General features: G+C 36.7%; 1 protein-coding gene across 4 annotated transcripts in view; it reads right to left on the bottom strand.

The window, feature by feature from the left end:
- Positions 1-27,623, bottom strand: part of MEF2A (myocyte enhancer factor 2A) — an 81,659-nt gene that overhangs the window by 20,226 nt on the left and 33,810 nt on the right. The window contains exons 4-7 of one of the 4 annotated variants that reach the window (XM_075714671.1): positions 7,676-7,807; positions 7,473-7,610; positions 4,047-4,266; positions 3,737-3,796 (exon numbers count right to left, since the gene is read on the bottom strand). In XM_075714671.1, the coding sequence (XP_075570786.1) occupies positions 3,737-3,796; positions 4,047-4,266; positions 7,473-7,610; positions 7,676-7,807 (550 nt within the window). The remainder of the gene's footprint in view (positions 1-3,736; positions 3,797-4,046; positions 4,267-7,472; positions 7,611-7,675; positions 7,808-27,623) is intronic. The other 3 variants (XM_075714674.1, XM_075714672.1, XM_075714673.1) reach the window with 3 other exon arrangements.

A 27,623-nucleotide genomic window follows, 5' to 3' on the forward strand; every position in this document is an offset into this window, starting at 1 on the left:
CAGCAGTTTACAGGTGCGTGCAAGCTGTCAGTTGCACATCTGTGTTTTATCCTGAGGCCAGGATTAAAATAAAAAAAAAAATCACACATGATCTACATTGGCTCTTAATAGAGATCCAGTAGTTCACAAGACACAGTTTTTCAAACAGGTATATCCTTCAGCTCTATTCCAAAGAAATTCAATATTCCTAAAGTTACTTCACGTTCTCAGGATCTGAATATTAGCAAGGACATTAGAGAAGATACAGCTCTGGAACAAAGAGGAGAAATTCAGTACTCAAGAAGACTAGATCTTTCTTAGCCATTCTCCTGATAATAAAATTTTAAGAGGAAAGATGATTTCCCAGAAGATTAACTGGGTCCATAAGCTGCATTACTGATCAGAAGGGCTACTTCACTGACAAAGAAATGTATAGACAGATAATGTGTCCTTGCAAGATCACAAAGAATCTCTGTTTCCAACAACTTCAAAATCACCGAGGGCTGGGAGAACTTAGGGGACTCACCTTAGTTCAAAGGTCTTGGGGTTTATGGTTTTCATGCAGCCTTGGCAATGAAAACCAGCTCAGGTCCTTTGCATGATTCTAGCCCAATGCCGTATATGAAAGGTATGGAAGAAAAAGTAGAGAGTGGGTAACAGTGGGACTTCTTTAGAGCCTTTCTGATTCTCAGAGTCCTCAAGGATGGGACAGCCTCACTGGAAGTGCACTTCATTGGCAACCTCTGGATGATTCAAGGTATAACACCAAATCTACTGGAACATAGTGAAGCAGACCTCGTGACAAATTTGAAGGTGATCCATCCATCAAGTCCTTTCAGTTCAAAGTCAAAGAAACTCTCTGCCGTATTTGGGTACTCGCAGCAAGTGAGGCTACACTTTGCCTAATTAGAACCCACAGCCTTTTGAAAGGAGTAATATAGACATGCAGCATGTGTTCAAGTCACGATGATGTTGCCAACAAACAGCAAGTTGTACGCATCCTGGTGATACGAGATTCCTGAAGCATATTAGATGCCCATCACAAACTGAACAGAGTTTAACACTGACCATGGGCAAGAGTATCATGAAAATTCTAGCTCCAAAACATTTGATCTAGTTAACAGAAAAAACAAATTAGCTCAAAAGCAAACACTGTTACAATGCCGGACATTTTTCCCCTCTCAAAACTGACTTGCCAAGTAAAAATTTTCAGCAAATATTTTTTATGTGGTGGGTAAAATTTTTTAAATATTACAAAATAAAAATGCTTTTTCAGAGTTATGACAGCTGCATGTGAAATAAGCTCTCAGTATTATAAAATGATCACAAAATTTTCTGTTCTAGACATAAAAAAACCACCTACCATTCTCTGCTACAACATGCAGATATTTTTACTCAAGTTATTTTCCACAGAAAAACTGTTAAGTTGGCAGATTGACTGCTAAAGCAAATCATTTCTATTCCAATCAAGTTACACAGGACTTGAGAAAAAGACTCATGAACTAAATACGAGCCATTTTATGCAACATCTTTCTTTGAACTGGGTCCCAACTATGCAAGATAACCTTTATTTGCTTTTTACTCAGAGATAAAGGTGTATAAGTATCTTTCACTGAAATGAGAACAAAGTCTCAAATGCTCAAAACTTCATAATGTTGAGTAAGACTTGGGTTTTTCCTTTGTCTATAAAAGAATATCTGGGAATAGGGGTATGCCAGCACTCCATCTTTATCTTTGATATCTCTCCTATAAACTGTGAGCTGCAAGTTTGACACATGACTTTTCACAACTATATCCATGGGAGAATTCTCCATTCCTAAGAAGTTTAAAATAAAAGATTGAAAGCTAAAAGAAGAAAATATTTTTTTTTAAAGTGAAACCTACAGTAAATGTAGCAAAAAACTAAACCCATTGTTCTCTGCAGACATAATTAACGTTAGACATTATATTGTGTATATCAGTACACGCTTCAATGGCAGCTATCAAGCTCAAATTGAAAAGTTAGCAGATTTACTCCATCTGGTTATATATGGTTTCCTGATTTTGGTTGCAACCGAGAAGGTTACCGTGCACCTGACAAGTGTTTAAAAGCAGCCATGCCACATCCTAGTAGAAAGTGGAGCTCTGGCAACTTAGGGTACTCTGTGGCTTCGCATTCTGGCATTAACTAGGTATTTTGAGTTTAGCTAGAGGTAATTCTAGATGCTCCCCTGTTCTTGTATAGCCACGGCTTTACTTGTAGGAAAAATCTATCTAGAAACGAGTGGGTATATGTATAACATTTTGGGTGCAATGTTCTGGAAAGTAAGAGATAAGCGATGCATTTTGACTTTTCACATAAACTATTAATAAATGCAAGAAGGACAACATTTTACTGCATTAAATATGTTCACCAAGCTGCTGTGACTGGGTATTTCTACGGTTTAATATTCTAAAGCAAGTGCTGTAAACAACTATTTTATTTGCTTATTGAAAGAAGTAGTCTTAAATCTGAGGCTGCTGTTACTAAAGCCTGATTTTGGAAAAGAGGCCTGAAACAGCTTGATAATAAACTTATTTAGTCTGACTTGAGAAACACTATGGAAATCAACATCTGAACTCCACAGTTTCTAAAAATAGTCATCTTTTTTCAACTGAGGAAGTTTCCGCCATTTAAAATCTTGCTTACCTGATGGAAACCACACTTTAATATTTCATATCTTTGCTGCACATAGCCAAAGAATGGATGAACAGTGGAAAGTCAATCCTGTGCTTTCAGCCTTGTAGTTGCAGCATTTTTTATTCATAAATTCAATTGCCTGACTTTATCTTCAAAGAACTTTTTCCCAGTTGCCACACTAAGCAGACAGTGGGCAAATACTGAAAGGTCAACAGTTGCTTCTCTAATTCCTTGCTATGAACACACACCAAGGAGAGTTATGTGTATTCCAAAATTGACCTTCAGTTACCAAGACATCTCAAGGAATGGAAGGACCATGAAGGAAGTGGGTGAACTGTCTTTTATTTTGTCTTTCTGTGGCATGATAAATTTCCATGGTTGCCTGCCCTCTATCAGAGTAATAATTTTGTTTACGGGAGACAAAGTATTATTTAAATGAAAAAGTGCTGTCATATCTTTTTACTGAAGACCAAAAAAATACTGTGAATTTGATTTTTGGCAAGATCTCCAATTTGTTTTTGAAAGAAATTCTGATCATCTTCCAAAATTAAGACAGAACCTAGATATCAGCTTCCAAGATTTATTGCCGCCTTTGTATAACTGCTAGAAAATAATTAGCAATATGGCAATACAAACAATACAGTCTGTATTTCCTTCATTTTGATTGGCACCACAACCATTACCAAAGATCCAGGTCTTGTGAATACTAGAGTTGAGAACACAGCTGAGCTGTCTTTAGTGTAACAGTTTAGTAAGCACAGTGAATTTCATACAAAGTAAGAAACTTGGTGAACATAAGATCTCTTTAAAGTGCTGTAATTACACCTGCAGAGAAACACAAAAGCAAGAGCAGCATGCTACTACTGAAAACCACTAAAATAAAAAATGCAAATATTACTGAAATAGAAAGGGCATGGCAGTAAAAAGTTAAATGCCTGATAAGAATTTACAAGATGACAATTACAAGGCAACTAAGAAAGGTACCTTTGTTCTTCCACAACCGCTTTTTCAAGAGTCCAAATAAAAAATTGCTTTTGAGTAACTGTGAAACTAAAGCCACAATACTATTTTTCAACAAAGACATGATACTGCACTTACCAACTGGACTGGTACCAGCTCCATTTGGCACTGTGAGGTCAGATGTCCCCAGCATTCCACCTAACAAAAATAAGCCAGAGCATTAAACTAACTTGCCCTCATTACAGTGTCATATCATTTTGCGCTTCAAAACTTAAGCTGTTAAAATAAACCAGGAAATGCACAGATACCATTAAGAATTTGTTACTTTTTTGTTCGGGGGTGTGTGGGGGTTAATTAAAAAAAAAAAAAAAAAAAAAAAAAACCAACCAAACAACACCACCATAAAAAGAGGGTATAAAAGGAAAGCACAACAGTACTGAAATCTTACCTGCGTTGCCAGTACTCGGTGGTCTCTGAGGGGCCCCAGGTGATACGTTCCGATGCAGGGTGGTCTGAGGCGGGGAGAGCATGGTCGAGTCCGTTAACGATGAACTGGCTGCCAGTGATGGGGATACAAGGGAACTCCCTGGGTTACTGTAGGTTAAAGTGTTGGGATTGGACACTGGAACTGTAACCGACATCGAGAAGTTCTGAGCAGGCAAGCCAGGCTGGAGGAAAGATGACAAGGAATACACACAAGACAACAACATTAGCATTAACTATGATTGCAGAAATAGTACATTATAAAAATAGACATTAAAGTTTGCCAAGAATTACTCAGGTTTAAAAAAAACAAAGTTAATTATGTTAGTTTTTAAACTCTATTAAGCATACAATTTTAAAACATCCATTTGTTGTAGCATATGGTGTTAAACTCTTACACATCATATAAATACAGTTCCAAAAGAATTACTCATAAACTTCTAAAATACTCAAAGTTCAAATACAAAAAATTGAAGATATTCATATGAATTCGCAAACTCAGAAATACAACAAATTTATCAGTTAATTTGGATTATTACAAAGCAATGACAAGCTAAACAGGTCTACAAATCAATGAACTGTTGCACCTTCAAAATGTAAGCATAAACATGCACATTATAAAAAGTCAGTTATTACACAAAAAAGAAAGAGTTAGTAATAACATTTTCTATTAATAACTTCACAAAATATTGCTGCTAATCTCTAAAACTTTTTCATACTAAAAAAAATAAGCAGATCTTTAGAAATTCACTAAGTTCAGTAATTTGAATTCAAACATCTCAATTGCCATTATTCTGAGCTGTGTTCCACAAAACCGTGCTTGAATAACCATTCCATCTTGCTTTTTTGCAAATCTTTTTTTTTATTCTAATTTTTACAGCATTATTTAAAAGGCAACTATTTTTCTGAAGCGTATATGTTTGTTATTCAACAACTGTTTGAATCAAAAGCTTAGATGCCTGCCCATCTATGGTACTCATTTGGTTATGACTAACTTCTTCAGCCTTTGTCTCATTCCTATCCTTTGACAGTGATGAGTTTCTGAAACAAAAGGGACTATTTTCTTTCACAACTCTCATAATTACTGGAAACAAAACCATGACAGGTACAATTTAAGGGTAAAAATTCGGTAATATTTATTGACAGACTAGAGAGATAGTAGTTTTGATTTAGAGGTCAAATGCAGATGACAAACATTCATGACCTAGCAAGTATACTTTTTTTTTAGGTGCACTTTTGTCATGCGCGGCTTAAATTTTACTTAGAATGATACTTCTGTACGACAATTTTGATAATATTAGAAATACAACAATAAGTATACTAATTAAAAGAGCATAATACATTTTCTACAAGAAACAAAATTGCTTACTAGTGAAAGCCAATGACAGTGTCCCTACTGAAGCATTCCTAAGAATTACCATCAATTTTTGGCACAGATGGAAGGAAAAAGTAATGAAGCATAGCGACGTAATGCTAGCAAATCATTCACAGTATCTAACTAATGACAAGCTGTACTGCTATTTGTTTTCAGGGGAAACTACTTCAAGAAACTATTTAGTATCTACCAGAAAAAGGTTGTTTTTAAACAGCAGGTTGTCAACTAACTCAAACTAAACTTGAAATACCTGAAGTATGCTTAAAACAATGCTAGAAGCTAGAAGCAGTTGGAACATTTTTTCTGTAGGTTTCTCGATATAGAACTAAGAAATGACAGCTTCCCCCCACACCTTACAATAAAGGCTGCCTCTGCCCATCTATGGTAACTCATTTGGGTTACAACTGAATTCTTCACGCTTTGCCTCATTCCTATCCTTTGACAGTAATGAGTGCACCAGAACAAAAGAAACTGTGTTCTTACATACAGACCCATAAGTACTGGAAATAGAACCGTAACAGGTCCAATTTAAGCTATAAGTACAGAACTATAGAGCTAAAAAATAATGTTGCCCTTTTTATTTACACTGATGTCCACACAGACAATTTAGGCTGTTCATGAAGACCACAGAAAATCACGGGAGAGCAGTTTAGCTGTATTGTACTGAGAGATGAGGCCTGAAGAAGATGTCTCAACACAGAAATGTTGGGTATCAAAAGCTTCAGAATAAGGAAGGAACAGAAGATATTGGCTTCATTCAAGTATAAAGAACTTGCTAAAAGAAGTGATGCTGGGTATCATGACTGTCAGTTTGCTGTTAAGTCCCCAGAGGTGGCCTCATTGCTCTGAACAATGAAATAATTTCTAGTATCAGCAAGTCATCTGGGGACATGCTACTCAATTACCCCAGGATCTATGCTGATTACCTAGGCAGTCCATTTACTTTAATTGCTACAAGATTTGCAACGTTAAAAAATTCAAAGGCTGTGGCAGAGCCCGGTATTTGTTTTCTTAGAAAATACTTCCCTGTAATACTCAACACTAATTGGGTTTTATAGATGGAAATTAAATGTCATCATGCACACCTGCATGAAAAACATGCAAAGTTTACACTACTGTTATCCCCAAACTTCTTGAGTTCTGGAGCCAAATAATTCTCTTCCAAGAGTCCTTCTCCACTAAATCTTCTTTTTGCCTTAGACTCCAAAATTGAAGTGGATATATGAAACTGAGGAGGACATGAATAATCTGCCCAGTAAATATATGGGGTTCAGACAATGACAATTCCATTTTTGAATTAGGTAACACTAAAATGAAAAATGATCCTCTGATCACACTATGGGATAGATCATATCATTCTGAAGCAATTAAGTGACTTATGGCCACAAATGGATTAGACACTTGGGACAAAATTTTCAAAGGTCTTTCAGTGTCCAAGGAAGTATCTGTTAGAATTTCAACAGGAGTAAGACACCAATCTTTTGAGACTCCCATTGTGCACCAGTCTTTACCTTTAAACACCTAAATACCTTTCTACACCCAGTCTTCAGCAAAATAAATTCCACTGATTTGATGACAAAATTAATCCAATTCTGTTTGCCTGTTTGTAACATATTGTAAAATGTTGATCAACAGACAGATAAAGAGCTACAAGATGTAAATAAACTATCCGACATCCCACAACAAAATCTATTTTTATAAAAATATTTTAGGCAGGATTAGGCAATACAGCTAGGCTCCTGAAATTCAGAAACGTCACCTCAGGTTCACAAGGTATGAAAAACTGTGAGTGCAAAAGAGAAGCTAGAGAGAAATCTTCTTATTCTTTAAGGTAAAATGTATTTTAACAAAATCAGGTATCAGCATCTCATTTTTCCTCAAAACTGTATATTCTGTTCTCAAACCATTCTCAAACCATTACATCCTCTTGTCTTTGCAGTGGTATTCAGTGGTAAGCAAACACCGTGAAAATTCTCATGCATGTAATAGAAGCACAAACCATACTTTAGTACTCACTGCGATTTTATGATTCCGCATCATATTATCAAACTCTTCATTAATTTTTTTATATTTTTCTTCTGTATGTGGCGTGAGCACATATGAAGTGTCAGGGTCCGGGCTGTCGCACCCTCTGTGTTCCTTCTTGTTCAGAGCCTAAATAATGAAGTTAATAAAAAGGATCAACAAATAAAAAGTAGAGATAAAATAAAAGTACTTACAGGGCCTCGCTTGAAAATAAAATCACTATCTTCATTTAGTTTGCTGAATCTGTCCTCCGATAGCGGACTGTGCTCAAAGTAATCGTCAGCATCAGGGCTCTCACAACCATTAAGGCCTTTCTTTCTTAAGGTCTGAAATACAATTGGAAAATTCACATACAAATCATACTAACTTGCCAAGAAGTTTTGTACACTACTGAATCATTCAGAGCCACTGAAACGACACGAAACTTTCACAGACAAAACTCACTGTTCAACAGACAGGCTTAGTCTTTCAAAACAGTGGCATAGTACACAAACAGAAAAGGTTCATTCAGAGGCACAGACTCTCCCAGGTGCCATCTCATGGGTAACTTTAACCTACACCCACTTCATCTCTCCAGCGTCCCATGCAAAACCATTTTTAGATACTGGCTGATAGAGAAAAGTTGCCTGACATACAAGGAAAATTCAAGGCTATGGCAAAGGAGTTAAAAGTCATCACTGGTAATTAAAAACCAGTTTACCGGATCTTTCATAAATTGATTTTAGCATCCCAATTTTAATATTCACATTTAAAGAGCATACAGTTAAACTCTGAGAAACACAGTGGCTAACTTGTCGATGGAATTCAATAACTGCAGTACATTAATATAGGTAATACTTGGTCTCAGTAGTTTATAAAGGCAGGATTTTCCTGCACTTCTGTCATCCTGCATGATAACAAGAGCTGCAAAAAACTGTAAAAAGAAATTACATAATCCCTCTCTAAAATTACTTAGTTTGCTAAATGTAAGTTTTTTCAGACTCCTTTAGACTAACTTGATGCAACTGCTTTGTTGGGCTACTTCCTGTTTTTCGATGGAGAACTCACATCAACATCCCCTGGAAAAAAACCCAAACTTGTCTACAATCTAGGCATTCCAGATAAGCTATAGAAGAAAAAGAAAAGGATGTGGAATTATGGGTCTTGTGACCAAATTTTAGAAGATATTTGTAGTCTTTGTTGCTTTTCTTTTTCACCCTGTTACACAATCAGAAATCTTTCTTTGCAAGTTCTCATTTATAACAAACCAAGATTTAAAATGCTACCTATAGAAAAATCTTTAATGTTTTAAAAAAGTTTCAAAAGGAAAGCAATATAAATTTTTAAACCGGTACACATCAGCAGTACATAAGACAGCAGTAGGATTATACAGGCATGAGGGGAGTTGTGTGTTTTCTTTTTATGAAAAATTATTTATATTCTACAAATTTTACACTAGAAACCCTAAAGATGTGAAATCTGCACGCACACATTCTCAGCACCATAAAAAATTGCATTTGTTTTCCTACAGCAGCTATGTTTCCGTAACACACTGAATTTCTGATTAAAAAAGCAAGCTATATTTTAGTTTAGACTACAGGATTCATCAGCATTTTTTCATAATGTACCATCTACTAATTTTTAGCACAATAAAAAGGACACAAGACTTCCTCGCTATTCATATACATGCAAAATATTGACTGTTTCTAGTTCAGTTTGAAAGCACTACATGAAAATTGAATCACACCGTCTGAAATTCTTTAATATCACAGGTCACCATAAGCTGTAATTCCTTCTCAAGTTTCTTGGCTTGCTCCAGCATATCCCACACAGTATCTGGAACTCCCACAAAAATGTAATCACTAAACCAGCATATGGGGAAAACAGGTGTAGCTTCCTCCAGCACCTGTCACGGCACTGATCCCGCTCCTCTAACCAATCAGCTGGACACGTATATGGACTTGGCCATACAAGGGCCGGCCGTTCGGCCTCTCAAGGTCGGAGCCTGTTATCCCTCTCCCAGCCCTTCCTAACAAGTCAGCCTGCCAGTCGTCTGAACACTTCGATATCAGTAGGGAAAATGTTAACACTGTATAATCTGGATTACACTTAACCCCTGCAACCCAAAGAATTCTGTAAATAGAATCCAAATATGTCTTCACGTGGTGCTCGGCGTCAACGTGCACACGCAGTGCCCAAGACACAACTAGAAGCTGTATTTAGATACCATAAAGAAAGATCTTGCAAGACATACACACACTGTCTAGTTCACCTTCTTTGAGAAAAACAGTAGTTTTAAGTATTGCAGCATGGGAGTTTCATTAGTGCTCCTTTCAGTATTCTGAAACAATCAAGTGAAAGATTTTAAGTGTAACGCTGCCAATTTGTCCTCCCGGATCTGTCTGAAAATTATACTCAAAGTTCTAACATCAAGGAAGAGATTTAGTTAAATATAAAAATGCATCCTTCCTCTTGGCGACCGGTTATTTTTATTTTTGATAACAATGGGGTTAACTCTGCTTTGACTCATGAGGAAGGAAAATGCCTCAGTATCTCCCATTTAAGATTCTGGAAACCTTCACTCCAGATGGGGTTCCTGTCATTGTGGAAGGATTTAAGCCATGGTTCACTGTTACAGATAATAAGTCTGGGTCTGATAGCCAAAGCTCTGTCTCCTTATCACTAAAACACGAACTGCCACTTTGAGGACCTAACCATAAAAAGACTGCCAACTTTATCATTGCCCAGTAACATAATAGTAGAACATTTCTGCTCTGTGGCTCGTACTAACAAGTGGAATGCTGTAATCTGTTCACACGGCCAGGCGAAGCCTACGCAAGACAGCCCAGCCTCAGCTTTCTCACAGGCTACAGAGCGAGACGCGATAACAGGCCCTCGCTCAAGGGAAAACAAGGAAGGCCGCGACTACTGGGAATCACTCTGTGGGGACCCAGGAAAGCCAAACTCCACAAACAATTGCTGGCTCCACCCTTAAGATTCTCTATAGCTAAAATTTGTTATTTCTCTGATTAACGTAAATAACTCGCCCTCCCTGAGCTATTTCCAAGATATTATCACGGAGACTGAAATGTTATCTCTGAAGATGGGGGCCAGAGGGGGATACCAATTAGTGAGACCAAATAATATTTGTGCAACATGAAGAGAGTTTCATTTCTTTGCTGTGATACACAAGCTTGTTTAGAATAGAAATCAGAGTTTTGGCAGTTGAGGCTAATAAATATAGAACATATATCGTCTTACTACAAGGAAAAATAGAACATGAAATTTCAAGTTTTGCTACTGGATGCTCACTGCAATTACCTTCTGGTGTTCAGTCTTATTTTCCAGATCATCTAAGGGAATGTGTAGCCTTTTCAGTTAATCTGTATTGCTTTCCACTTCCTGTAAGACTTAGCCAAAATTACTGGAAATTGTTCCAACATGTTTGCCAACGCACTGTATTGTGCCTTCAGTAGCTGAGATTGTACAGCTTTGACATTAGACTGGATTAACTGACGGATGAGAGGAAAGTACTGATTTTTGTCAGAAAATAATGCAGAGTATTTATGAGGAACCAAGGCAGGTATGAATTTTTTTTAAAAGAATCAAGCAAACACAATGATGCAGTTGTGTGACATGCAAAGTTGCTATACAAGTGTTCCAGACAGCTGTGGTCATCTTGATATTGCAGAATGACCCCAAAGTTTTAAACTGCTTTTGTTCCACTGTGTAAAACTGAAATATGCCAATATTATAACTATTAGTTTATTATTAATTTAATTTAATTTATTTTGAATGGCAGAGCTTAGAAAACATGGTGAGAACAGTTGGACTAGCTATGACAGTTTTAAATATTACATGCAAGCACACGGTACAAGACCCCCAATATTTTCCTGAACATGTCCATACATATGCAGATAATTTTTAATTGCACTGCATTTTGCTAATCTAAGAAAAGAATCATGCTTCGGCAAGAAGTATCTGAGGAACAGAAGAAGGGCTTCTTGTAAAACAACAAAAACAAAAAAATAATTAGTTTCTTTCTGTAATTCAGCATAAATTTTATGGAAGCCGATAATACAGATACCAAAGAGTACAAAAATACAATAAAGTTATTTATTGTATGATCCATGAGGAACTTATTGTATGATCCATGAGGAACAAAGATGATATTCAATCATCACAGTGTAATTATCTTTACATAAGCTTCCTTCCGCAAAATCCAACAGAGAAACATGAAATGCAGGAGCTTTAAGCCTGCTGAGTCTCCACAGCGTGATATCGAGTTGCTGCCTCCTCCAAGGCTTGTTCCAGCCCAGCTGCACGCAGCTTCTCTCACATAAACTTACACTGGCTCAATCTACTGGTCATCAGCAGTTCTGGAAACCAGAAACTCTGAACTAATAAACACAGATTACTGCTACCAGAGGTGAAGTTAAAAGTGACAACCCCCAACTGTCCTCCTCCCCATGAAAGATTGTGGGTTTTAAATCGGACTCTGAAAGGACATGTTGCTAATGGTTAAGAGCACAGTCAGCATGGTTTGTCCACCGATTCAGTGAGTGTGGTTAAAAAGCCAAGACTCCTGGTACTAGTGATGTGGGCTCCTTACCAGCTCTGGCAAAACTGTAGAGATCTTGATTATGTTCATTGTCACCTCAGGAAGTAATATTTTTCTGCCTTAAAGCAAAAAAGTAGGATGACCTCAAATGTAAAAAGTGTTACGAAGTGTAAAAAAGTGTCAGTTCACTCAAAACGTTTTCAGCGTTGGGCTTCTTGTAATATTACACAAAAAAGAAATGGCTGTTGCTATCCATGCTAGTATCTATCATGTTAACAGCTCTATTTTCACACTTACTCTTGGGGCTGGCCAGACAGGGTTTTTGCTGATGTTTCATCCCAAATCATGAGGAAAAACATTTCAAAATTTGATTAAGATTGAAATGAAAAGTGATTTCCCTTGGAAAAGGCAAACCTTTCACTTAAAACCTGTGGCTAGTTCTGTTTCTGCCACTGCAGTCAGAGCACAGAAAAGCCATGAAGCAGCACCAATTTGGAGTAAATTCTTTTTTAAAAAATTGTAATTTAAAAAAGCTAAGTATTCCTCAGGCCTGAAGTAATGGAAGGGCTCCACTAGTACTGCCAGATATTACTGCTGCTCCAGTAGGCACGTACACCATGGTTATCAAAAGGAAAACCAATTAAACAGTTTCCTGATGCTCTAGAGAGCTGCTATATAACAGCGGAGAGGGAGAGGACACTGCTGCCACTTGCACCAAATTCCAAAGGCTCCTCGCCCACAAATGCAGTCGCCAAGTGCTCACACAGCTCCGTGCAGGAAGGTCAGGACTGAGCATCACTCTGTCACCCGTGATGGGAATAACAGTAAGATCACTGAGGCAAAAGATTGTGACGATGCAGTAACACCAATAAAATGCAAAAGCCAGTACCGTTAGCCCAGGCTGCAATAGTGCCTTTCCTATCAAAGTTCAGGAACAAAGAAAAGTTAATTCCTAAAACAGAGATCCAAGGATAACTGAGAGCTATGTGGCCGTATCGTAGCCTTCAGCATCAGTCTCACATTCCATCTCTGCAGATGATTATGGAGATCCATGCTTTAAGGTTATTTCCCCATGCTTTAAGGGAACTGCTGAAATCTCCGTGGGAACGGTTTGACAAGCTGACTGACAGTAACAACTTACTGCCACAGAAAGTGCAGCATCCTAGACATCACCCTTATGCCAACTCTGATGTTTGCTTGACCCTGCAGTAAGTCATTTTTAATTCACTAATATGACAGAAAATTCTCCTTGGCCATTCTTTAACTTATTTTTGCTGGGTTTGTTTTCAGCTATAGCAGGAATAAGGTGGTTTTCCAGTGTGGGGGCTGAGCACCACAGATACAAAGTAGGCAGTAGGAATGGCCTGTCCTTTCCGGCAGCAGCAAACCGTCGCCTCAGCCACCACTGATAATCACATCCTACTCAAAAAGCTGCACCTTTTTTCTGCGATATTCACAAAATGAAGGACAAATACAGTAGTCACAGCACCAGACTCCCGCCCAGTTTTCATTCTTATTATGTGAAACATCAGTGAGAGAAAACAGGGCATAGCCCCTTAATGCAGTTCGGCTCCCTTCCCACAGCAGAGAGACTTCAGCTGGCAAGAACTACATGTATCGCTACAGACTCTACGTATAGCAAAAAGTCATGCTGAAAGCATGACAACTGCTTTATTATTTGCTTCCCGTCACACACTGTTGCCAAGAAGTTGAGCCTAAAACCAGGCTGGACTTTTCTTCTTTTTTAACACAAAATATTTAACTTTCATCACCCTGAACAATACTACGCTGCATCCTCCTTTATATAGAATCATTTCTCCCCTGTTATGTATAAAACGTATTCAAGTATCTGAGGAGTATTCTTAGTCACTGAAAGTTATTTATAGTTTTTAAACTTCCTGCAGGTCAGTTTGGCTTCAGAAGAATTATAATTTCTGTTCCTTTCCTCTAAAGTAACAACATGGTTCTTGCAAAGTCGGAGTTTGACCGTGCAGTGCTGGGTATACGAATTTTACCACTGTCTAAAATACAAGCAGGGGTGAATCCTAAGTGCAGCATATACATCAAAAGTGAACAGCCAGAGAAAACCCATATAATACAACTCAGTAACAGTGTTTTGTGTTTAAAGCTCATCAACATTATTTCTGTAGGCTTTAATTTTTTTTTTCCATAGTTATATGTACTGGATTGTTTTATGTAACGTTTACGAATTTTCTAAATTTTCCTCAGGCTCTATTAATATTCGCAACTTCAACCACTGAAGCATCTGCAAATTTCATTAAGACGCTGTTTTCTTTTCCTTTGAGTTCGAAGGCTACTTAAGTTTAGCCCTAATAGTATTCCTTTCAGTACCCCCGCCACATTTGCAATTACATTTTGCTATGCTATCAGTTAGCATTTCACATTCTAATTATAGCCAAAAATACATACATCCCAAAACAGCACAGTAAAGCAGAGTGGTGCCCAGCTTTCAAAACTTCAGTGAAATGCATAGCAGGTCAAATTAGATTATGACAGACCTTTCCACAAGCTAAGCAACTTGGAGAGCTTAACTTCTTAAAAAAACAAGGCCTCACCAATCTTTATGGTAGGCTCCCCAACCAAAATAATGTATACCAACAAAAATCTGAAAAAATGACATACTGTACTTTTAGGTTACGTAAATGAAATTTTCCATACTTGTGCTCAATTAGTAGTGGTATTTCAAAAGTAAATAATTGATACTATGCAAAAGTACCTAGACATCAAAAATTCTGAGTATAGTACTTTAACAAAGCTTGCTACAATGATCATATTTCTTGGCCAAATACTATAGTACATTAGGAAAAAAAGGAGGTTTAGGATTAATTACTTATTCCAGGATTTTACAAACAAAACAAGACAAAAAACCCACCCAACCCAAAACCCCCAAAAAACCAAAACCAACTAAACAAAAAAAGCCTTCCTAGCAATAGGCCATAAAATACAATGAAGAGCCCTTTAAGCAACGCTCTGCTATGTTCAGTTTTAGGCAAAGGTATTCATCATTTACAGATGAAAAATGTTCATGATTTGAAATTTTATCAGTGTCCCTGTTATATACCACTCTAAGAAAAGACACAGTCTTGTTTCAAATGTTGGAGCACTTCCAGTATCTGGCAAATTTTAACATGTATCCCTGGCTTGCCAAACATGAAAGCTAGCTGTCAAATTCCTCTGAGATATGATAAAGATGGCACTCAGGATTCAAACTCTCATTTATATAAAATAACACATACAAAAGGTTTTTAGACATAGTATGGTATGAAGCTTAAGTTCTAGCTTGAAGCATCTTTACTGTGAAATATTATTTTAAATAGATAAACCACAAGCAATTACTAAAGAATAACAATTTTGCGGGCTATAAAATCCACTCTTCACCCCCAGAATATCACACAATGTACTGGACTGGAAGGTACAAGAAGGGAAGCTGTTTACTTGTTTTTGTGATTTTGGAGAAACACTATCTGTAAACTGTAGCCTTTATAAGGCACTTGCTGACCTACAAACAAGCTGGATTGCTTGTTCCTAAATGAACTTCTTGAGTCTTAAAATGATTAGTAATCCATTAGTACTAATAATACTGTTTCCACAGTGAAAGCAAAGCCAAGCTCTCAAAGTCTGATATTTGATGCATTTGTCTTTGTTTCACTTTCTATACAACTTACTAGATTATTAAATTTTATACCACTGAGCAGGTCTTCATTTTACCTGTTTTATAGAAAGTACCATCAACTAGATTTTTCCATGAAAGAGTACTAAATTGCCCATCTAAGTCGATCTTGTTCAATCTTCTTATTAAAAACAAAAGACAAAGCAGATTGTTCATTTTCAGGAAGCAGAAGCTATTCTTTAACATATAAATTAAATATATTTTATAGTCCTTTCAGGGAATGCAGTCTGCAACAAAAAAAACATTAATGGTAAACCCAAGCAAAACATAGTTCTATGTTAGATTGTTCAAAGAGATATTTTATGGCACATAATGCTTTTTTCAATCCTTACTCAAGTGACAACATATATATGTACGTATACATCCTCCCATATACACCTCTTCACATTACTTGCAATGGTTAAAATACAAATCAGCAACAGCAGTAGCCGACTGAATGCCTCCTTTCAGCAACAGTAAATTGCAGATAAGCCATATGGAACATGAAAAGTTTCCAAGTGTAGCAATCCATCTGCATAATATCCTTCATAATCTTTTAGAAGTTCTTTAGTAAAAATATTATCTCCTACTCATAGTTTGCCAAGAAAAATTTTCTAAACCCCAATAACAATTCAATGATATAAAAAGAATGTTCTTCTTTTGGTCTACCTGCCTATACAGTATTGCTATTTCAAACATTTCTTGTCCTGATTTTCTCCTTACAGCTTGAAAATTGGAAAGGATAATGGAAACCATTTCAAAGTCCTGGTACTCAAGATAACTTAGTATTATCAAAACAGTAATTACAACACAAATAGCAACTATTCCCAAAGAAAATGTTTAGTGGATTTTTCTAAGGATTTATATAATTGTTAAAATACCGTTCACATGTAAGATTATGGGAACTGGCTGCACTAACGTCTACCAGAACAAGCTTCAATTACCTTCAATATTGGTATGGAACTGCCATTTTGTTTCGCCTAAAAAAGTGTCCAACTGTATAGACAAATAGCTAGAAGTATGTGCAGGCACATCTGTGCACTCTAAACAGGTTCGGTATTTGTGTGCACACACGCACACAAGCATTATCCTAGGTCATAACATTACTGCAGAATATTTACCAAAAAACCCCCCAAAATAAGCAAGTTGAGTAAGACAACTGAATGCAGGTACTTGAAAACACCAACCGAGATAAGTATGTACAACAGGAAGCAGTGAGCCTCTCCAGAAATAAGGAAGTAGGGTACAAGCAGGGTACTTCTCTTTTTGCTGAATTAAAAGAATTAGAATGTAGGACTTCAAGACACAAAGCTAGAGTAAGTATGTCACAACTCATGTTTTGAATACTGAACTTCTCAGTTACATGTCAAAGGAATATCCTTAATATGTTTTTCCTTGCATAACCTTCACTTAGAGTGAATTATTCAAAAGCCAATGCACCTCTCAAGACTGTCCTTACCTAACCTGAAAAGTGGGGGGGAATCAAAGGTAGGGGGGAATCAAAGGTGGGACCTAGAGAGGTAGCTAGCAAAGACTGTACGGGAGTCAGGGACAGTGAAATATGAGTAAGCTTTATTCTATCTGTGTCATTCATGTCAACATTGGATAAAGGCTGGCTCTGGCATGCTTAATTTTTTTTTTTCTTCTTTTTAACAAGTCACTATACTCAGGCAAGTACTGAATTGTAAGTTAACACAGAAAAGAGCAGGGCTTTAAATGGCATCAGTTTGTTACAGTTAGCAGAGCTTTCAGTGGGACAATGTGCAAGAGCTTTGATCTAAAAAATCTTCACAATATTCCCAATGAATTTAGCAGGTTTTAATTAAAAATGTATTATTCACTTCCTACTGAAAGTAACCAAAAAATAAATTTCAGTAAAACATCATTTAAATGTTAAAATTCACACTACTGCCAATTTAACTAACTTAACTAGCATTCCATAGCCTATACTATAAATTACAGACATGTAAGCTCCCACATGAAATACTACATCATTGATATGACATTAACAAGATGCAATATCACTGGTAAATCACAAAAAGACATTAACACTGTATGTGTATTGATTTATAAGTATTATGAAGAACAAGAATGACAAGATATAATAAGGGCTGTTAGGAGATTCATAGGCCTGTACTACAAGAGCTACCACCATAAATACTTTGTTTATTCAGGTGATAAAACAGTTACTATGCAAAGCATACCAGGTGAAAGGATCAACATGAAGCCCTTTGTTCAGATGAGCGTTGAGAATGTAACAGGCTGCATGGGCCACACTACTTACACTAAAATACTGGCAATGAACAAACCACAGTCTCCATCATATGATCAGAAGTATTTCATCACACCCGCATGTCTGTTACATCACTGGGATGTTTTATGACAGTATGAAGACCTAGGCCATTTCTGCTTGGAGGCTAGAGACTCCCCCAGCCCTCTTCTGCAGAAGCACCATCAGTTTAAGGCCCAAACATTAAGATTATTCAAAAGCAAAGTATTAGAAACTTCTCAACAGCAACACAGCATGTAAACAGGCTGAGGTCGAAAAGGCATCTAGGCATAAAGCATCCTATAGATGATGCTCTCCCTCCTTTTTGACAGTTTATGCTAAACCACTGGTTGATGAACAGCAATGATCAAGAAGCTAGCACTTCTGCTGTCCCTTCTGCAAGGTAACTGATCCCTGGCAGACTGGCAGGGTTGACAGCTGAAGACACTACCAAACCCATGAGCTTGAAAGTCAAAAGCTGGGGTTACATTAACTCTCCACTAAAATCAAGAGTATCACATCAGAAAGAACAGTTACTTTTCTTACAGTAGTTCCAGTAGATGCACTGTTCTGGGGTCTACTCTTTGCATGCACAGCTTGTGTGAAGTCACTCACTCTTGATTAACAGATGCCATGGTCTTCGCTTTGAAATTGCAATGTAAAAATATACTCTTCTAACTGTCAGTACAGAATTTCAAAAGCACTAAATTCTGCAGCAACACAAGGGGTGCAGAATACACAAGACCAGCACAGCTTGAAGAACTTGTTAATACAAGTAAATAACTATGTCTTTGTGTGACTGCCTGCATGAACTCCAGCATTAACAAGCAGTGAGCTGTTACAGATTTTCTCAGAGTTGATTTTCAACCCTACTTAACACAACATCTCCAGAACAGCTAAATCCAGAACCAGATCTTTGATATGCGTTTCCCGAGCAGTGGGTGTGAGAACTGGACTTTGTGTTTCTACCCTATAAATTTCAAAAATAAAAACATTCTCCAAACACACTGCAGAAACCAGTTGGAAAAACATCACTTGCACAGTTGGAAAATAAATACAGGACTTCATAACAGAGGAGAATCACTGTTTTTATGTAGCTGACCGGCAGCACCTATTTAAATAAATACTAAAAAGGGTCTCCAAAGAAAATGAGAGGTATGTGTTATTCACCAAGAATAGAAGCTATATGCAACATTAAAAGAAAAATAGCTGCTTTCATTACGTTCTGATTCTTTGGAACGTGCTGTCCAAGTCTATACTACAAACAAATATATAAACGTGGAGCCTTAATCGCCCTTTGCTTCCACAGGAGGATGGCAAGTAAGAGGTACAGGATGTAGGAATCACTCCAACAAACCCGCACAGGCCAAAGAATCCCAGATGCAAGAAGGATCCTTGAAGAATCTCTCAAAACACTCTTAGTTACTACAGTTGAAAGTGCATCCTTATTTTACAAATGTCTAGAACATTTGACATGGTTTAGCTTCTACAGTTCAAAGTTTATATTTTAATAAAGATTTGTGAGGAAGGGTAGAATAAATATGGTACTACTACCTGCTAATTTGCAATATAAACCAAAGTCAAAGGTTGTTTTCATAGAAAACACATGAGAAATACTTAGAATAGCCATACCCTAAGAAAACCAACACAGATTCCACCTAATGGCAAGTTTTACATTGCAAGGCCTCATTCACAAGAGCACAACAGCCTAAATTTTCTACAGTAAAAGGAGCAAAAGCAGAAGTTTTCTTTATTCAAACCCCATCTTAGTAAGTTACATGGGTACAATGAAAACAAGTTTTGCTCTTACTGCTTTGGACTGTTGAATATTTTGATTTATTCCAATTACATCCAGATACTGCACACTGCAAAGGAAAGCACACAAAAAAAAAAAATCACACAAACAAAAAGTAGTTAACGTTATTGTAATTAGAATCCAAAATATTCATTAGCACTGTTAGCTATTTCTATCTTTAATGGTTAATATGTCTGGAATTCAATGAGATACTTATAAAATTCTTACATGATCCAAACTCAAATATTAACAACTCATGTTACCAGTAGAAACTGGGGAAAGAACCTTTCAATAGTCCTGCTTTCTGTTTAGATATAGTCTACACTTCAGAATTACAACGACAGGCTTATTCCACTGACTGGCAAGACAGGACACTGAACAGTCATGCCTGTAGTCATGTCTGTCACATTGAGACCTGTTCTAAGAATTAGAGCACATCTCTGGGAACTTTACTGATTACGAGTAGCTTGTAGCTACGTATGCAGGTAGTAAGGGGAACGGAATCAAGCCATACTTTAAATTGTTTTAAAGAAAACTGTTACCTGTGCTCAGAAAAATTGCTACCTAAGTGCCTCAACTAGTGCTACTCCAGCTCTGCTTAGAATTTTCATCTTCCAGACTATGATGTTAACAATTCATTTACTATACCTATTAAGCTACAACTATTTATTGTTATTTTGGGTTTCATGTCAAATTCAGGAAAAAAGTTAACAGCATTTGATGGAGGCAGGAAGGTGAAGGGAATTTTTTGTTTAGAGAAAGCTTAATGTATTAGTTACATTTTCTCACCAGGTAAGAAGGTGGTAGAAGAGGGGAAGAAATGATCTCTGGCCCATGAACAGAATATAAAACACTGGCCAAGCATCTAGCTCACAGGACAATTAACCATTTTGTTAAGACAACCAGGTCAAAACACTGATAGCTTGTAATGAGGACAGGAAAGATTTAGGTATTTTCTTTTTACTAATGATTTGGACCTATGATATCATCCATTTCCCTTTAAAGAGAGAGGGAAACAAAAACGGGGAAAAGAAATTCACAAAGAGAAAAACATGCTATTATGACCAACTCAAACTCTTGGTGTGTCTCCTAGATGAAATACTAAGTTATCTTGATTCTTAAATACATCCGCATCTCCTATCAGCAGGGTTGCGTCTGCAGAATTTTCGGTAGACAGGTACCATACAAAGGTCCTCTACTAGTATTTGACATAGATTTAAGATTCCGGTCCTCACAGCAGCACAGCTTCCTGAAGAGCCATCTGATTCAATTTGAGATTCTACTGATGTACAGCCAAGTAAGCTGTCATTCATCAATTAAGTGCTTAGCTTTTTCTGTTAAGTTTACTAGAAAAATAAGGAGAACATCACAGCGAATTTCATTTCACAGCTTTAAGATAATCTCACTAGTGTAACTGTCATAGGACTGTCGTAGGAGAGAGCAATGTGAACTGGAACTACGTAAAATTACTAGCAGCAATACAACAACTAAGCACAACCATTACTAGCAAGAGACTTCAGAAACTATATATAAGGATGCATTCCAGACAAACTTTATATATGTGTATATATATGCTTTAATTAGTGACTAAAGCTGGAATTAATCAAAACTCAGAATACCAGTACAGCATGGTAAGTTTAAAACACCAGTACTGTTTTAAAGGGTAGAAGAAACCTAGTGTTCTTAACCCTAAAAGACCCAATTTAATCACTGGTTTATACGTGAAGAAAGTGTAGCTTTAGATTATCTGCAGGCAAGCCAAAGCCGTTAAAAAAAAAAAAAAGTCTATCCTACTTCTGGCAATTCTTTATATATAAGAAATGAAGGAATGCAAATTAACATTAACTAGGAACAAAACCTAGCGCTGTCAGCTTTCTTAAAGTCACCAACAATCTGTAATTTAAAAAAAAAAAAAAAAAGAAAGAACAAAAGCCATGTCAACATTAGTCACCAGTATGCCCAAAGCAATTTCAGCATAGCCAAAGAATTAAAAGAATATTTTAAAGTAGAACAAAATTAACAAATGGACAAATTAATGATAACAGTAAACAGCTCAAACAATTTTGGGGATTAACTGTTGAACTTAATCTCCCCAATTAACCAAAAAAAAAAAAAAAAAGAGGCAGACACCATTATAAGTGGTAACTATTCTGCTCAGCACAAAATACACAGGTGTCTCCTGTCACTGTATTCAAAATAAGTATTTGCTAGCTTGACCACATTTTAAACTTTTCAAGTTTTCAAGCTTTTCAAGGAAGCTGTTTCTTCCTGAACCCTGAGTGGGAAATAAAACTCCAAAGCATAACCTGTTTAGAAGCCCGGTTTATAGTAAACACTTCCACAAGAAAAAAAATAGATTCAGGCTATTATACGTACATACACACATATATTTTAATATATCTAAGTTTTTGATGAATCATATTCCAGACCACTTCAGTTTTTATGCATTTTCTCTCTTTTTAAGGTAAGCTAAAAGTGAAATTTTAGTCCTTAACCATACATAAATCCTCCTCAATCACCTCCTTAAAATGTCTCAAAGGCATTTGCGTGTCGTCTCAAATTATTTGAAATGTTATATGCAGTATAATTACATTTACATAATCATTTAGCAAATCAAGTCCAATAATGCCTGCATTTTCTCAGCATCATGAGCAGATTACAAAGTCATTTCCTTACTTCACTGAAACGATTTTTAAACTTCTTCCTTCTTTTAAACGTATACCACTTATTTCCACAGTGTGGTCCATGCTATTTGGAGGCCAAAGCAAGTGGTCCAAACAACAAAAACACATTACAATACTATTCATAGTACTCATACATATTCTTCCATCAGCCAAAACCTTTTAGCTTTTTTCTTTCCTTTTTCCTCACTCAGTCTAGCCCGCTTCTGGCAATTCTCCATCTATCAAATATGAAGGAACGCAAAACAACGTTAACTAATCAGCATTGTCAACCTTCCTACAATCTCTAGTGTACATCTAACCATCAACATTCATGGTATCGCCTCTCAGCCCTATCTCAGTTCTATAAAGCTGTGCTGATATTTCATGTAAATTTGGAGATTTTAGTCACCTACATTAAGCATCAGTTTTCATTTTCAACTGAAGCTGGTTATAGAGCATTCTCTTCCTTTTTAAAACTACATTTAGGAACTTACCATGTAATTTCTCTTATGAAACATTTCAAAGAAATATAGTTTTGAAGGATGTGATCTAATCTCCACCATCTTATTTTTTAGCTTTAAATAGCAAAATACGGAAGCCCAAATTGCTTGCCAAATGCGTATCTAGATTGGATACACCAGGTATCCACCAAGGAAGGAAACAGGATCAATTAACTGAATGCCTCTCTCATCTACTTTTGTACATGTGCATCCATGTATATTGAGATACAACTCCCAGACCTTCAATTTCACATGAAATTCACCCAAATTTTAAAAAAGCAGCTGTGAACCAATTCAAGTGCTACCTGAATACCATAACATCTCATGGTTAACAAACTACTATACTGTATGACACACCAATAACAGTTCAAAATACACAGTGGTAGTCCATAGCCTGGAAAAGAAGCAATGCTGGGGAGGTGGAGAAAACTGGATAAAACACAAAACCAAAAGGCTTTTGGTTTATAAACATAGTGTTTCCACACCAACTTTTCTGTTTATGCTCCCCCCACTGTTACACTTGGCATATGCTCCATCTGGCTGTGGAGATGCATCTGCTTCTTTATGCTGCAGGCTCTGCATGTGCAGCTGAGCTCTACGTGCTTACTCAGAGCTATGATCTGACAATCGCATCTCTGATACTAGATACGTCTATGACTAAAGGACATATATTGCTCTATAACAGCTCTTCATGAAAATTTTATGAAAAGGCAGCGAAAAAGAGTGCCCGTTTGGTATCTTAATGATGCACTGAATAGAGCTTCTGTAAGATTAAACTGGCTTGCTTACACTACTGTAAGTAGCGGCAGGTACATTTACCTGCTTTCTGTCTTGTTTCTGTCAAAACTACGACCTGACCACTATCACACCAAGCCATCACAAATGTTACTTCCTATTAGTCAGCATTTCCCATGTCAAGAGGTTTAATACAAACATCCAAATCACCTGCTGTAACTCAGACCAAGAAACAATTATGATTATTCCAATACAGCAGCCTTTTCACTAGAATATGTTTACAGTAATTACATTATATCATTTAGGATAGATTTTTAATATACTTTTTAGTTATGATTTTTATTACAGATTATTTCATATTTCAAGGACAGCTGTCAATATTTGGGGTATAACCTAAGTCTTATACAGCACATTATACTATACTGAAAACAGCATTAAACTATACAGCACTGAAGAGGCTCATTAACTGACACCTATCCGAAATTCTCATGGGCACAGATGCCAACCGGCGGAGTAGGTCACTTCTCAGATAGGCTCCTAAAAATCAAATCACCTCAGTTTGATGAGGTGATATGACAGAATGTGCACAACCCACCCACAGCCAAGCGTAGGTGAAATAAACCTTCTCTTGCTGTATCACTCAAGGAATATCAAAACATGGAAACGAGATAAAAAGTCGAGCTAAACAGGCAAGAAGAGACTGTCTTGAGCTAAACAGGCAAGAAGAGACTGTCTTCAGCCCTTGACTCCCAGCAAACAGAAGACTGGAAGAGAGGGAACAGCTGAATGACTGCTATTTTCTGAGGCTCTCTTGAGGGACAGAAGGACCCAACATGAAGTGTTACCTTGCAGATAATCTGTAATAATCTTAACACCCCCTGCACTAAAGAAGATTGAGTATGTGTGTCTGCTCATTTCCCTCTTTTCCTTTGGATCAAAAAAGGATGAACACTCAAGGTCTCAAGTTGTCTTTTATACATTAAAACATTTTGTTGACCATATGGATACAGAATCCTGATAAAACCTGAAGTTCTTCCCATTTTACTCTGCAGAAGTACTCTACTTCCTTCTTCAGGAAAAATAATTACTTGCCAAGAATAATGTGTTACAGAAAAAAAGTCCATGAACATTAAAGCATCCAATTCTGTAGCACCTACAGCAAGTCCTTCAAATCATAGACAGTACTTCAGTGTAACAATCTTCAACTGTGCCATTACAGCTTTGTAAAACTGTCCTAGTTTCAGCTGGGATAGAGTTAATTTTCTTCCTAGTAGCGGGCATAGTGCTGTGTTTTGGATTTTTTGGATACATGATCCTACTATTTCAAGAATTCAAAGCACACACTAAATAAAAATTTCACTTTTTTCAATATCCCTATATGGTCCTTCTAACTTGTGCAAGAGTACTAGCTTTCACTCAAATAACTATGAAAATTAAGACAAATGAAGCCTTATTGTAAAACAGAACAACACCTCTCATCTGATGTGGAAAGGACCGTATTCTCCAAGAGTAAAAAACATCAAAGAATTGTTCTGAATGATAATTTATATTTCTGAAATCGTACGAAAAGATTATTTTGGAATTTCATTAGAAGATACATTTTTTCCTTTCATAAGGCTTAAAGGAAACATCACACTCACCACCTCTTGAGTAAATATCTTTTACTAAAAGGTCAGGAGATCAGTAATCATAAGCAAAGTTTCACTGTCCTCACCAACATCAGCTATGTTCACCTTCAAATTTCAGAAGGATGCAGAAATTAATCTAAACCATCCATTAGATGAATCCTACCTGATCCTGATAAGCAAGTTTTTTCACAGACCTGTGTATGTTCTGAAGATTCTTTCAAACAATCCTGCTTTCCCTACTCACCTCTTCCTACCAATGCTGTAAAACAGATTCAAACAGCAAAAAAGTTAAAGATCACAGAGGTTGAGTCCCAGCTCAAGTGCCCCACAAATTATCCTTTAAAACTGGTTACAGGCCATCTACTACAAGATCTTCTCCCTTAATTTTAAAGTACCAAATGGCAGGGAATGGACCATCCCCAAGTATACTACTGATTGTTAGAGAAAACTAAGCTTACATTAAAATGAAAATCTGTAACTTCCAGTTCCGGTTATTGAAAAGTGTGTGATTCTGCCAAGATGGCTGAAAAACCATATTCCTTACACCTGTATCAGTTACTAGTTACCAAATAGCTATGAAGGGAAAAAACATTATGATGACAAAACCCACAGTAAGAAATAGGTAAAGAAACCAACAATTTACTGATAGGTAGACTGTTTAGAAGTTGAAGAGAAAAATAAGGCGGGGGGGGGGGGGGAACACACAAGGAAATATTAACAGAAATTAAAAAGAAGAATGGGACCAACAAAAACACATAAAAGGGACAAAAAAATTAGAAACAAATAGGTACAGGACAGCAACAGAGCATTCACATCTACAGTAACGTGTACAATGAAAGACATAAGGGCATGTATCAAAAAAAATTCTAGCATTCATTTAAGGTGCCAGTGCTCTCCCTCCTACTATGTTTTCACACAAATGTTCCACCAGCAACAGAAGATACCAAGCTCTGGGCATATAAAAGCAATTCCTATGCCAAAATTGAACAGGAGGCAACTATAAGGGGAAGATGTCTCATCAATTTCACTTAATCATTTACAACATTACCTTCTACCCAGTACTGAAAAATAAGTAACAGTAAATTTGTTTCTTCCCTTATACAGCTTCTGAGCTGTGTAGAATTAGCTTTCCTTCTAGCACAGGGGGAAAAAAAAAAAAAAACCTGCTGTCATGCATATCAGGAACACAGTGGGTCAAGACTAGTTTCACGGTGAGCCTACATCACAATAAATACCATCTGTCATATTCAAGGAGGCAAGTGAATTACTAAAATGTTAACTAAGATATATATACATCAGCTATAACTCCATAAAATGGAATTACTTATTCTAAATTGGTTTAGTATATATTTGGTAGATTTTTAGGGGGCTTTTTCTGTAATTTTTATTTGTTAAAATAGTATTTCTACATAGGCACAATAAAGAGAAGCCATTTTCTTTCAGCATGTTTCCAAAATGCTGGTGCTGTAACTTCACCTCTCTCATGCCACAAACATCTGTCAATGGTGACATTACATGAAGCAGTGAGCTTCTGGCAACTTGCTACTGCTTAAGTACAGGAGTCTTACTCTTGCCCTATCTCATCTCTTCTCCCATGCTCCTCCCCTACCTATGCTGTACCTGTCATTGCATCTGCTCCGAAGCACATCATATTTTCCATTGAACCAATTCAGCTCTGTTGTAAAGCAAAAAAAGTAGATAATTTTCTACTGAATTTTCCACTGAAAAGGAATGCTTTTCTAAATTAAAGACATTATTTTACTTACAGTGGGAAGCAAACCATCTGAACACAACCATGAATGATATCTCTTAATTGCCTAAAGAACAATAACTAATAGACTACAAAGTTACCGTACAGGCAGAGCAAATCTGAAATGTAATCAGTTGCAAAAAATGAAAACTGTGGAGTACCTCTCTGAAATACTGTACACCTAATTTTTTTTTCCTGGAATCCAACAGAGAGAAAACATCACTCTACCTTATATATATCGAGCTTGTAAATATTTCATCCTACCAACTTAACCTTCCTATCCAGAACGCAGCCATAAACTTAAAGAATATATTTTCCCTGCAAAAAGCTATACACTCCCCCCTCTGGCTAAATAACTTTTTACTAACAAAGAAAGAAAAAAAAAAACCACCAAACCAAACCACAAAACATTTCAAGCAGACTAAAGAGTGCATAGGGCTAATCTGAAGAGACTGGGAGATGCACTCCTAAATTATACTGGCTTTGAAAAATAAGAGTAAAGTCCCAAATCCCACACTACTATAATACAGTAAACCTACAGAGGAAAATTAGAAAGAATCTGAAGAATCTGTAGGTGAGTCCTTGCATGTTC

Source organism: Pelecanus crispus, chromosome 7 (genome assembly GCF_030463565.1).
Source record: "Pelecanus crispus isolate bPelCri1 chromosome 7, bPelCri1.pri, whole genome shotgun sequence".
NCBI classification, from domain to species: Eukaryota; Metazoa; Chordata; class Aves; order Pelecaniformes; family Pelecanidae; genus Pelecanus; species Pelecanus crispus.